At 34.6% G+C, this 13186-nt stretch overlaps 1 protein-coding gene across 3 annotated transcripts in view; it reads right to left on the bottom strand.

Moving 5' to 3' along the window:
- Positions 1-13186, bottom strand: part of LMLN (leishmanolysin like peptidase) — a 33729-nt gene that overhangs the window by 11506 nt on the left and 9037 nt on the right. For 2 of the 3 annotated variants that reach the window (XM_081832437.1, XM_081832428.1), the window contains exons 2-7: positions 11934-12031; positions 10778-10808; positions 9817-9899; positions 9197-9314; positions 6441-6619; positions 2533-2638 (exon numbers count right to left, since the gene is read on the bottom strand). In XM_081832437.1, the coding sequence (XP_081688563.1) occupies positions 2533-2638; positions 6441-6619; positions 9197-9314; positions 9817-9899; positions 10778-10808; positions 11934-12031 (615 nt within the window). The remainder of the gene's footprint in view (positions 1-2532; positions 2639-6440; positions 6620-9196; positions 9315-9816; positions 9900-10777; positions 10809-11933; positions 12032-13186) is intronic. The other variant, XM_081832442.1, reaches the window with a different exon arrangement.

The following is a 13186-nucleotide window of genomic DNA, read 5'->3' as shown; positions in this document are numbered from 1 at the left end:
GTTAGGTATTCAAAGCACCACAGGTAACTGTAATTGATAGCTATGAGCATATATAATTTCATAGGGAATCTCTGTTAAACATACAATTCTTACCATTGTCCAGGATGGTTTTTGAAACGTAAGCTAATATTTAAAACTTCTTAGGTTTTTACAATTTTTAAAATAATTCAAATATACAAAGTAAAACAAACAAAAAAACAAAACACAAAAAACAAAAAAAACACCCCAAACTTATGTATCTTCTTTAAGGGTATTTAAGATGTTAGTTTTACCATATTTTCTTCAAACTTTTAAGAAATAAAACACTGGAGAGTAAATATGGCTGAAGCCCCATTACCTAACCCCCTTTTCCTCCCTCTATTCCTAGAAGTAACCACTACCTTGAAGTCAATGTGCATAACTTTCATACATGCTTTTACAGTCAGTGGTATCTAGCTTTTTTTTTTAAAAAGATTTTATTTATTTATTTGACAGAGAGAGACCCAGCGAGACAGGGAACACAAGCCGGGGGAGTGGGAGAGGGAGAAGCAGGCTTCCTGCCGAGCAGGGAGCCCGATGTGGGGCTCGATCCCAGAACTCTGGAATCATGACCCTGAGCCGAAAGCAGATGCTTAACGACTGAGCCACCCAGAAGCTCCTCCTTTGCCCATTTTAAAATCAGATTACTTGTCTTTTTATTGTATACTAGATACTATATATACTGGATATATGCTGGATATTAATCCCTTATCAGATATGGAACACAAGCAGGGGGAGTGGGAGAGGGAGAAGCAGACTCCCTGCTGAGCAGTGGGGCTCGATCTCAGGACCCTGGGATCATGACCTGAGCCAAAGGCAGACGCTTAACAACTAAGCCACACACAGGTGCCCCAGTGGTATCTAGCTTTAATTTGAGATTCCTTGACAGCTAAAGTAAGTCTGAATACCTTCTTATACATTTTTCAGTCAATTGGATTTTTTCTTCTGTGAATTGCCTGTTCATACCTAATTTACCTCATGCCTGGGATCTCAGCTTTCATGTTCACTTAAAACCTGTTGTTTTTCTTTGTTTCTCTCAACATCAAGTATCTATAGTTTTTATTTTTTATTTTTTTAAAAAGATTTTATTTATTTTTTGACAGAGAGACAGCAAGAGAGGGAACACAAGCAGGGGGAGTGGGAGATGGAGAATCAGGCTTCCTGCAGAGCAGGGAGCCCGATGCAGGGCTTGATCCCAGGACCCTGGAACCATGACCTGAGCCCAAGGCAGACGCTTAACGACTGAACCACCCAGGCGCCCCTATAGGTTTTAGATCTTACTTAGAATGATCCTTGTGTTTCACCTCAATTAGCAGGTTCAGCTTAATTTTTTAAATAAAAGACAAAGAGATAATTCATTTTAGAATCCCCTTACTTCAAGGACATAAATGCTGTCTGGTTACACCGGAGTTTCACTGAGTTATTCAATGCTGATTTAAAGACAGGCTTTTCAAGGTCATACATGACAGCTCACTAAGTAAGACTAATAAATAATTGCCACTAATTTTATTATACCTTACTATTTATAGCATAGTGCTAGGGAATTTCTATTTTATCTTACTTAATCTCCAAAAAAAAAAAAAAATCCACTCTAGTATGTATTACTATTATCTTCATTTTAACAAATGAAAGTGAGGCTTACAAAGGCTAAATAATTTACACAAGATCCCAAAGATTTTCAGTGGTAAAGTTAAGAAGATTCACACCTAAATCTGTGTAATCTATTCTCTCTCAATTACTGCATTTTACTACTATCTATTTTCTAAATACATAAATGGCATCAAGAGAACATTTCCTAGGGTCTTAGGTAACTTTATTTAATTTTCTGTACATATCATAAAAGTTCACTATTTTGGACAAATTAGGGAAAAGGAAGGGGAGGTTTTGAATCAGTCAGTATATTTAAATTTTAGAAAGCCTAAGCAGCTCAAGAGGTCTTTTCAAATCAGATCTCTGTAAAAGATAAGAAAGATCTAAAACTAGCATTATCAATTATCACTTTTTTTTTTTTAAAGATTTTATTTATTTATTTGAGAGAGAGAGAATGAGAGACAGAGAGCATGAGAAGGAGGAAGGTCAGAGGGAGAAGCAGACTCCCTGCTGAGCAGGGAGCCCGATGCGGGACTCGATTCCGAGACTCCAGGATCATGACCTGAGCTGAAGGCAGTCGCTTAACCAACTGAGCCACCCAGGCGCCCATCAATTATCACTTTAGAGGAAAGTGAATTTTTCTAAATTACTAAGTTTTTTTTTTTTTTTTTAAAGAATAGTAATCATTTTCTCAAAACTCCTATTTGCCCAATGAATTTACTTGTTTAATTAATTTAGGTAGTATAACTCAACCTAGCCATTTTCTTAATTATTAAAAATTCTCTATTGGCAGAGGCCTAATCATCTATGTTTTACTGACATATATCTAAGAATCCAAAACTTAACATATACATCAACATGAGAGCATAATAAACAGAAAATCGAAGCACAAAGAAAAGAAGAGGAGTTAACAGCAAAATTTACCAGGGCATGAATAATCTCATGTTTTACTGTGGACAGCATCCCAATAAACTCCTGAGGCTGGGTAGAGATCATATTTGGACACAGGTTAGCATATCCTGCTATTGGCCTGTTAAAATAGACATTGAATTTTTTATTATATTCCAGAAAAATATGTATTATGATATTTACTAACCTATACTTTTATCTTTTCCCCCCCAAGTTTTTATTTAAATTCCAGGTGGTTAACATACAGTGCAATATTAATTTCAAGTACTAACCTATAGTTTTCTATAAAACATTGACAAAGGTAAGAAAAGTCTTTGCTAAATATCAAACGTCATTTTGTACCATAACATCTAACTCACTATCTTACACCTTCAAGACATCTACCTCTGTTTTCCTATGGTGTGGCTCATTAGCAGCTGTCCTCACAAAAGGAAAGTTAATATAAAGTTAATTACACCTCAGTGTGAATTTATAAAATATGTTCATATATATCAAAAGATAAGAATGGACTCAGAAACTTAAATTCTAACACTGGTTTACTTGTAAAATCCATTTTTTACTTCAGCATTTCACTATATTTATAGGTCGGTGGAAAGGGAAGCTAGATATACAATAGGACAATAAGCAAATCATTCAGGTTGCTCAAGCTTCTTATGCCCATCTTGCTGATTTTGCAGACAGATTGCCCTAACATTGCCTTCATTTGCATACAGATATTTTTTATCTTCCCATCATCTTCTTTCATAGTCTAAACTTTCTAGAATCTACACAATTCTATCACTTTCTGAGCCTAGAACCTGAGAGTCCAAGAGCTGACTATCACCTAGCGTAATTCAGTCAGTTCCACCACACACCTGTCTTTCAAAAGCTGTGGCAAACAGACAATAGTAAGGAACTCTAAAGTCCTTTCTCCCACCACTACCCTAACATTTTACCACTTAAAATGTAAATCACCTTTTCCAAAATAACATTTGCCTTATTTAAGTAAGAAACACACGGCATACTTTGTTCACACTTGAGAATGGACTTACACTTAAAAAAAGTATGAATATAGTTCACTTACCAGAACACTGTTACACTGACCTCTAAAATATAAAATGGATGCCACTGCCAGGCTTAAAACTCATCAGGGACTTCCTACAGCATTTAAAATAAAACAGCCCTGTCTCTCTGATGCATCTCCTTAAGTTCTCATCCTCAAACCCAGTGTCCACAGAAGTGGCTTCTAACAGCAACAGGCACACACGGATTTTTCCTAACGTTAAGTCTTTCTCAAGCTCTTTATTTGGCTGAAGCTTATCAATGTTCAGGTTACACCTAAAGTTTCACTTTCAAATAGTCTGTCTTTGCCATAATTTATGTTTCCCCCTTTTTTCTCTTTTATGTTACAGCACCCTTTTCCCCCTACAATTTATCACGTTTTGAAATCACATTTATTTGTAAGTATATTTAGTATCTGTCTCCCTCAGTAATTTGTATGTTCTGTGATGCAGGTACATGTGTCTATTTTGTTCACCTAGTCTGCTGGCTGAACACAGGCACTCAAATATTCATGGAATGAATTGATATGGCAGTTTTGAAGGAAAGTTTCTCTTTCAACTAAAAAATTAAAAAAGAACTGAAGATACTTTTTCTTCCAACATCAACATCAGAAGAAACCAAATTCTTTTCCCAGATATGAGAAGACATATATGAGTAGCTCCATATTCACTGGTACCAACATTTACTCTTTTAGTTACTCATTTATATCAAATGTGAACCGAAACTTAAAAGTACTTTTTTTTTAAAAGATTTTATTTATTTATTTGACAGAGAGATAGAGAACACAAGTAGGCAGAGGGAGAGGGAGAAGCAGGCTCCCTGCAGAGCAGGGAGCCCGATGCGGGACTCGATCCCAGGGCTCTGGGATCATGACCTGAGCCGAAGGCAGCCGCTTAACCGACTGAGCCACCCAGGCGCCCGAAACTTAAAAGTACTTTAAACAAACATTAATAGCAGTGCAAAGAAACTGAAACACACCTCTGGGTTATGGGATTCTTATCTGTGTGATGGTTCCTATGCTGGATTCTCTCACCAAAAGACAACTAGATAACTTTAGGTATTTTCAGCATTGTCAGATGCTGACAGGAGATGAACTAATCTAGATCCACCTCAACATGGGATTTTATATCCCTCTCCCAACTTTTCCAAGGAAGCCATTCTGTTCCTAATACATAAAGTTCACGTTAATATGTCTTTTATTTAAAAAAAAAAAGTAATAAAAGCTCATTGTGAAAGGGTATATATCTAAACAACATAGAAATGTCTAAAGAAAAAACATGAAAATTCTGTTTTACAACCTACCTCCCCCTAAATTTCACTATCAGAATTAACTGCTATCAACAATCTGGGGTGCTTTATTTTTAGCATAACCAGCCATCCCGATTTGCCCAGGACTGAGGGCTTTCCCAGGATGAGATTTTTAGTGCTAAAACAAGGGAAGTCCAGACCAAATTGGAATGGCTGGTAATCCTAATTATTACTTTATAGGAATAATTCTTCTTAGAAACAAGAAATAATTCTTTCTTCTTAGCAGCTCAAGTACATATATGAACTTTAAAACAAATATGTAATATTATATACACTATTTTACAATGGTCTTTTACACTCAACAGTATACTGAAAATGAAATTGTGTGTGTATGTGTGTGTGCACAATCCATACAGTTTAGTTCAAATTAAGATAACCATGATTTCGTGGCACTACTATTATGAAGGTATATTTCACACAGATACCTACATTAAAAAAGTATCTCATTTTATGAGATAACTTATCATTCATTTAGCACTCCAAATACCACATTTCCTTGATACTGAGATACCATTAATTATAAAATATCATAAATTTAATGACAACTCAGAAAAAAGGAATACTCTATTAAATACATGTATTTTCACTAAACAATATATATATACATATATATATATATGCAAAAACATATAGCACTTTCTTTTTCAGTAATACATTCAATCATTTTACTCTAAGCTTTCCCAACATTTAGAAGCTAAAGATTTTTGGATAGATTTCACAGATCATCAGTTACATAGCATCATGGTAACAGACTGTTTCATAATCCATGATGCTGATTTTGACTGTATCCTTAACACCTTTAGGTAAACATATACCACTATTTCCTTTGTATTGCCTACTTGGTTCAACAAATGATTTCATTTTTTTCCTCAAATGAACTGTACATCAATATAAATGAAACAACTCTTTAAAGTCAGCTAGTCTTGACAGATAGATGAACGTTCAAGACCTCAGCAGTGGTCCTAATATACACATGAACTGGTCACATTAACTCTCCTAGATTTGAGAATGTTACAATCTATCCTGAGACATGGCAATTTCTAATACCTTTGACTGATTTGTTTGGAATGTGACAGGCAATCTTCTGCATATAAAATAACATCATTTCAAGCCTGCCTCACTTGGAAATTTTTTTTTTTAATCTTTTGTAAATTAAAAAGAGCCTCTAAATATTTTAAGTGATAATTTATCTAAGTGAAGGACATAGCAAATAATATGACAATTAGATGGACAGTTATTTTTAACATCTTACAGATTTAGCACAGAGGTGCTAAAATTAAAGTTAAAATTGTTTCTTTAGAGAGGTATTTACTTCCAAAGAAAATTCTCTCCACAGTAGACTTTATCTTTGGAGTTGGTACTGACATTACCATATCAATAACAGTTCTATCACCTGACACTCTCCTCCACCCACCATGCCCTACCGTCCCCACTACCCCATCCAAGCAGGGTACAGTTTCTTACTACTGGAGGCAATCTGGAAAAGGCAAACATCCTGTACTCTAAACACTTAGGATTCATTTTAAGAGCTCCCATTTTAGATCTTGGAAAATAAGTCTCGGGGGAAAGTTTACCTGTCCATTTTTGCTTCCTGTTGACAATAGGCTGCATAAGAGATGATGTTTTCATGGCTGCACCTCTCGGTGGCCAGAGCACCAACATACAGAACAAAGTCTGCATCCCGGACGCCCTCTTGGTCTTGTACACCCACTGCTACACAGGACCACTTGCCCCCACGGCAGACCCTGCATCGCTGAGCCCATGGCAGGCAACAGAAAATCAGACCAGAGACAAGGTTAGCTATAGGGACTTTTATTTTATAGTGAATCCAGATTCTAAATTTGTATGATTTAACTTTTATTACCCTTCAATTTTTATCAAAATCCATTCCTACCTCTACTCAGTTCCTCTCTCTAATTGTGAATTTATTTTACCAAAATTCCTACTTTATAAATGATTATAAATCTATAATCTTAATTAAAACAATCAATTGTTTATTATTTTTAAGGGCAGTCAACCAGGATGCAAAAAAAGACAAATAGAAAAGGTTTTAAACTTTTAAACTAGGTGAAAAGTTACAGTGGACCTTCTTGTATGTGTGTATATATACACACATATATATTGCATATTCTTGTGAATCTACAGTTATTTCAAAATTAATAAAAAGTTTTTTATCTAATGGAAATGTATTTTCTATTATAAAGTAATTCCTGTATCTTGTTAAAAATTCATATAATACAAACATGTACAAGGTAAAAAGTTAGTCATCTTTACCTTTTAAAGATGAGTTTAAAGGGTAAAGTCACCTCAACATCACTCTTATTTCTAGTTTTTTATTTAAATCTTTGCCCGTGTAACAGCTGCTTTTTAGAGAACTTCCTCTCTCAAACCTCCAAATTACAAATTAAAAAATCAGTAAATTCTGATTTTTTTAGGTGTAAGTGATGGTTTTATATAGAAAAAAACCAGAAATCTCCATTTCATTACATTGTTTACTCTTGTTTCTCTAATACATATATTTATAATTTTTCAGTTCAATTACTTTAACCTATTAATAGTGTTACAAAAAGTTGTGATTTTTAAACATTCTTTTCCATGATCACTCATGTATTTAAAAAAAAAAAAAAATCAGGACACATCAACCCCCCAACCCATCAAGAAGTAAGAAGCAGAATTTGGAGAAGCCAACAGAATTGAAGACAAAAAATACCTTAGAAAAAAAGCAAAGAAATGTCTTTTTTTTTTTTTAAAGATTTTATTTTTAAGTAATCTCTACACCCAATGAGGGGCTCAAACTCACGACCCAGAGATTGATTTGCATGCTCTTTCAACTGATCCAACCATGTGCCCCAAGGAATGGGTCTTAAAATGTCTATAAAATGCCTCTAAATTTCTTGGGGAAAGAGCTGGATATGTAATAACAAGTTGTTTTAACTTTTAAATGTGTCCCTAAAACCTTTTATACACTCCCAAGAAATCTGAGAAAAGAAATGAAAGCTGAGTAAGTTAGTTTAGTTGTATTAGTGCCAATATACAGGCCTCTAAAAGCCTTACTGAGTTTCATATAACTTAAAAAAAATACAAAGTAAACTTCATATAAACATATGCTTAATTTTGGTTACAAAGTAAATGTTCAGTTATATTCATTTTCCAGAAGTAACCAGAGAACACAGTTCAATAGAGAAAAACAGCTAAGGCAATAATCATATTTTCAAATGTATATGTATAATAAATTGGTTTCCTCGTATACACATTTGAAATTTTTATCTTTTTACTGATAAGTAGTATATGCTTAATATGAAAAATCAGAACATTACAAAAATACATAATTTACCAAAGAAAAGCCCCCCACACTCCAATTCTTAAAAAAAACCATAATATTTTAATTTGGCTCCAGATTCTTTAGTATGTGTATACCTCTAGGTGGTTTCGTAATTTTTCATTGTATATCTACCTACACTTTTTAATTTTTTTATGTTTTTATTTCAGTTTTATTAAGTTGAATTATTGATTATAATTCTTAAATAAAATGGTCTAACTACACATACTGATTTCCAACTTTTTTCATTTAAGAGCTTAAATATCTTTTCAAGTCAGTATATAGAGATCTACCTCATTCTTTAACAGCTGCATAGTATTCCATTATAGGATTATACCATAATTTAATACTAATATTGGCATATTTATAGTTTTGCAAAGAATATCCTTGAACATATATTGCAGATTTGTAAGTATTTTTATGGAATACACTTCCAAATTGGGTTGAAGCATACCATACATATTTTTTATTTTAAGAGATAATATCAAATTGCCCTTCAAAAATACTGAGTATATACCTGCTAAAAGATGTTTTGGAAGACAAAGATAAAGTTCTAAGCTGAAATGGTTCAGCAGCCCCAGAGATAAATTGAAAAAAGAAAAAAAAAAAGGAAAGAAGGTATCATCAAATTCATTTGAAAAAAAAATGAAAGAATAAAATGAGCTAAGATTACTTTTGAAAGAAAAATGAAGCTTTTGAATTTAAGTCTATAAAAATTCCTTGGTGACACTCACAGATTCACAATCTCCCTCTCTCAGTTTATCCTAAAGAGTAAAAACAGGGTCCCTGGGTGGCTCAGTCATTACGCGTCTGCCTTTGGCTCAGGTCATGATCCCAGGCTCCTGGGATCGAGCCCTGCATCCAGCTCCCCGCGAAGCCAGTTCTCCCTCTCCCACTCCCCCCTGCTTGTGTTCCCTCTCTCATTGTGTCTCTCTCTCTCTCAAAAAAATAAATAATATCTTAAAAAAAAAAAAAAAGAGTAAAAACTATGCTAAGAGTACAGTGAATTACCTGGAGGTGCTCCTCAGGCACTATAACTGGGCCGCATTTTGTATGCTCTGCAAATTCCCCAGTACAGTATCTATGAGGATCATTTTCCTTCTGTAGGTATCGGTTTGTTGCATGTTGTCTTCAGTTCATTTGTACATCAAAATTTAATTACAAAAAAATAGGAAAAAAAAGAAAGAAACATAGTTCACAGTAGTTAAAAACATTTTAAAAACCTAGCAGCTACTATATTAGTTCATTAATAATGATTACTATTTTTGTTAGAAAAGTGGACTAAGAAAGAATTTTAGTTTCATGGGAAATTCTCCTAAGCTAGGTTTTTAGACTCCCAAATAGTTCATAAGCCTCTACTGTAGACACATGAGGGAGGAAGGGGATATGGGGACCAGGCAACTAAACCCTAGGAAAAGATCTAGCAGGTCACCTCATAATGGAAAATCAAGGAAAGAATGATTACCTAACAGGTGCTTCGTTATTCCTTTTAAATACCTTGCAGTTTGGTCTCTAAGGACAAACATAATGAAATATTCTAGTATGAGTTTTGCAATTTGTCATACTGGCAGAATGGGGAGGTCAGTGTACTAAACAAGTGAAGAAAATGACCTGTATTGAATGTGACATACCTGCTAAGTAGGATAGTGCCTGAAGGTCTACGAACCTGGAAAGTCTTCTCTAAATAAGAAATAGCTTGTGGAAAAAGTTTGTTCTAAATAAAAGTTGAAAATAAAAAGTCAGAATTATAGTTAAAGGACAAATATATTTAAAACAAGTAAGCATAGGATATTAATGACTGAGGGGGAAAAAGGGGGGAAACTTTACAATTCTGGAATACAATACGCTAGTTAGTCAAAGGTTGTGTGGCAAGAGAATGAGTCTAGGAGCAAAGGAATTTCCTTATTTTCTTAGTTGAGTTTGGGGAAAGAGAATTAAGTGAAAAATTCCTTCCCTATCTCCACTTAAAGAGAATATTAGAGTATATAAATCTCAACTAATCTAAATTACTTCAAATTTGGGACTGAATTAGATGATTCCAACGTTAAGGTAATTTATGTTAAGAAAATCTTATGTTTAGAAGATCTACTTTAATCTCACCAATTTCTGTGACCCATAATGAATTGGCTTAATGTGCATGTGTGACTAACAACTAAGCAACTGCTGAAGTTAGCACCTCTATAAGCAACTTTGGCATATTATATAATCAGATACATCTATCTTCAGGGGAATGAGTATTTCCACAAGACAATAGTATTCTCAATGTATTTCAAAAATTCTCTTCTTCACCCTATCTTTAGCATGTTCTTCTCCCACAAAACATAAGAGAACAAGTAAGAAAACAAGAAGACTGATTTACTATTAAATTGTAAAATGAGAAGACTAATTTAGCATCAAATAAGGACAAAGTTTTGGTGAGTGCATCACAGAGACGCCTTTGAAGAAAATGATAAATACGTTCATTACCAACACCTTTTATTCATTCGTTCACTAAACAGTCATGTATATATTTTCTTTATTGAAGTACAGTTTATATAATAAAGTGTACCCATTTTAAGTATCAAATTCAAGCCATGAGTATTTATTACATACCTTTACAAGGTATCTTTTCTCAGGGAGCAATCTGAAAATGAAGACATAAAACATAAGAATTGCCACGATGGGCACAGCACTGTCTCATTTGTTCAGAATATATCTGGCAGGACCCCCAAGGAATGTTTTGTGGACAGATCTAGTGTCAGTCCCCTAAAATCTCAATTTACCTCAATAAACATTTGAGTTTACTCTGTAGCAAAGCACAAAGCTAGGCATGATCATGTTATCTCATTCTTCTGGGAAATTAAGGAGAGGGAAAGATATCAATCACTCCTAATAGCTCTTTGTACATGACTACAGATTCATAATTTATCTATTTTCTGAACCCCTCTTACACTAAATGAAAGATTAGACTATCATCCCTCTGGCTAATAATTTTATAAATGTTCTTATTGTATATATTAGTACTTCCTTTTATTTTTCCTCCAAGTACTTATTGAGGAGGTTCCTTCCAGGTATGTTATGACCACAACCAAGTAGATCCATACTTGTTCTGTTTAAACTGTTTATGATGTATAGATTTTAATCATATCCCATGGTTTTTACCTTTCCAGACTAAAAAGCATTTTTAGCTTCATTCCATCTTTTTTTTTTTTAAGATTCTATTTATTTATTTGACAGAGAGAGACACAGCGAGAGAAGGAACACAAGCAGGGAGAGTGGGAGAGGGAGAAGCAGGCTCTCCCCTGAGCGGGGAGCCCGATGCAGGGCTCAATCCCAGAACCCTGGGATCATGACCTGAGCCGAAGGCAGACGCTTAACAACTGAGCCACCCAGGTGCCCCAAGCTTCATTCCATCTTGAAGGTGCATTAGCATGTAGCTCCACCTATGGATCTTCAGGTAACAGATGAAAATATCTTTAATACTTTGATTCTTAATTTTTTTTTTTTAAGATTTTTATTTATTTATTTGACAGAGAGACACAGCGAGAGAGGGAACACAAACCAAGGAGAGTGGGAGAGGGAGAAGCAGGCTTCCCGTGGAGCAGGGAGCCCGATGTGGGGCTCGATCCCAGGACCCTGGGATCATGACCCAAGCCGAAGGCAGACACTTAACGACTGAGCCACCCAGGCACCCCCACCTTTTTATTTTTTATAATACAGGCACCCCATGATTCTTAATTTTAAAAAGGCAAAATAATGGTGTACTTACTCATCAATACTTTTATCATAGACAGTCTTGATTCTTAAATGTTCATCAACATCTCTTTTTACAACATGATTTGCCTTAAGATGAACCTTATTTATGACCTGAAAGAAAGAATAGATTTGAAAAAAATTTAAAGGGTGTTGTATAGATTAGCCAATTGAGATTCTAACCAGAAAAAAAATAAAAGAACTAAATAAATGAAGAGATGTTTCATGTTCATGGATAGAAGACTCAATATTGTCAGGATGTCAGCTCTTCCCAATTTGATCTATAGACTGAATGCAATCCCAATTAGAATCCCAGGAAGTTATATTGTGTACACCAAACAAATTGATTCTAAAGTTTATATGGAAAGCCAGAAGACCAAGAATAGCCAATACAATGTCAAAGGAGAAGAACAAAGTTGGAAGACTGATACTACCTGACTTGAAGATTTACTATAAGCTACAGTGATCGAAACATGTGGTATTTACAAAAGAGACAAATATTTATTGCAGCATTATTTAAAATAGCCAAGATATAGAAGCAGCCTAAATGTCCGTTGACAGATGAATGGATAAAGAAGATGTGGTATTACTCAATGGAATATTACTCAGCCATAAAAAAGAATGAAATTTTGCCATTCATGACAACATAGATAGACCTAGAGGGTATTATGTTAAGTGAAATAAGTCAGAGAAAGACAACACGATTTTACTTATATGTGGAATCTAAAAAAATAAAAATGAACAAACAAAAACCAAAAAACAGACTCATAAATACAGAGAACAAAGTGGTAGTTGCCAGAGGAGAGCGAGGTAGAGAAGGCAAAATAGATGAAGGGGATAAAGAGATACAGATTTACAGTTATAAAATAAAACAAGTCACAGGGATGAAAAGTACAGCATAGGGAATATAGTCAACAATATTGTAATAACATTTTATAGTGACAGATAGTAACTACATTTATTGTGGTAAGCATTTTGTAATGTATGTGTCAACTCACTATGTTGTACAGCTAAAATTAATATTATACATCAACTATACTTCAATTAAAAATTTTAAAAAAGGAAAAAATAGGGGCGCCTGGGTGGCTCAGTTGGTTGGGCTACTGCCTTCGGCTCAGGTCATGATCCTGGAGTCCTGGGATCGAGTCCCGCATCGGGCTCCCTGCTGTCAACAGGGAGTCTGCTTCTCCCTCTGACCCTCCCCCCTCATGCTCTCTCTTTCTATCTCATTCTCTCTCAAATAAATAAATAAAATCTTTTTTTTTTTTT

The sequence above is a fragment of the Leptonychotes weddellii genome, chromosome 1 (genome assembly GCF_054177405.1).
Source record: "Leptonychotes weddellii isolate Sample4059 chromosome 1, ASM5417740v2, whole genome shotgun sequence".
NCBI classification, from domain to species: Eukaryota; Metazoa; Chordata; class Mammalia; order Carnivora; family Phocidae; genus Leptonychotes; species Leptonychotes weddellii.
The sequence above is the reverse complement of the archived record's forward strand: the minus strand, read 5'-3'. Positions and strand labels throughout refer to the sequence as shown.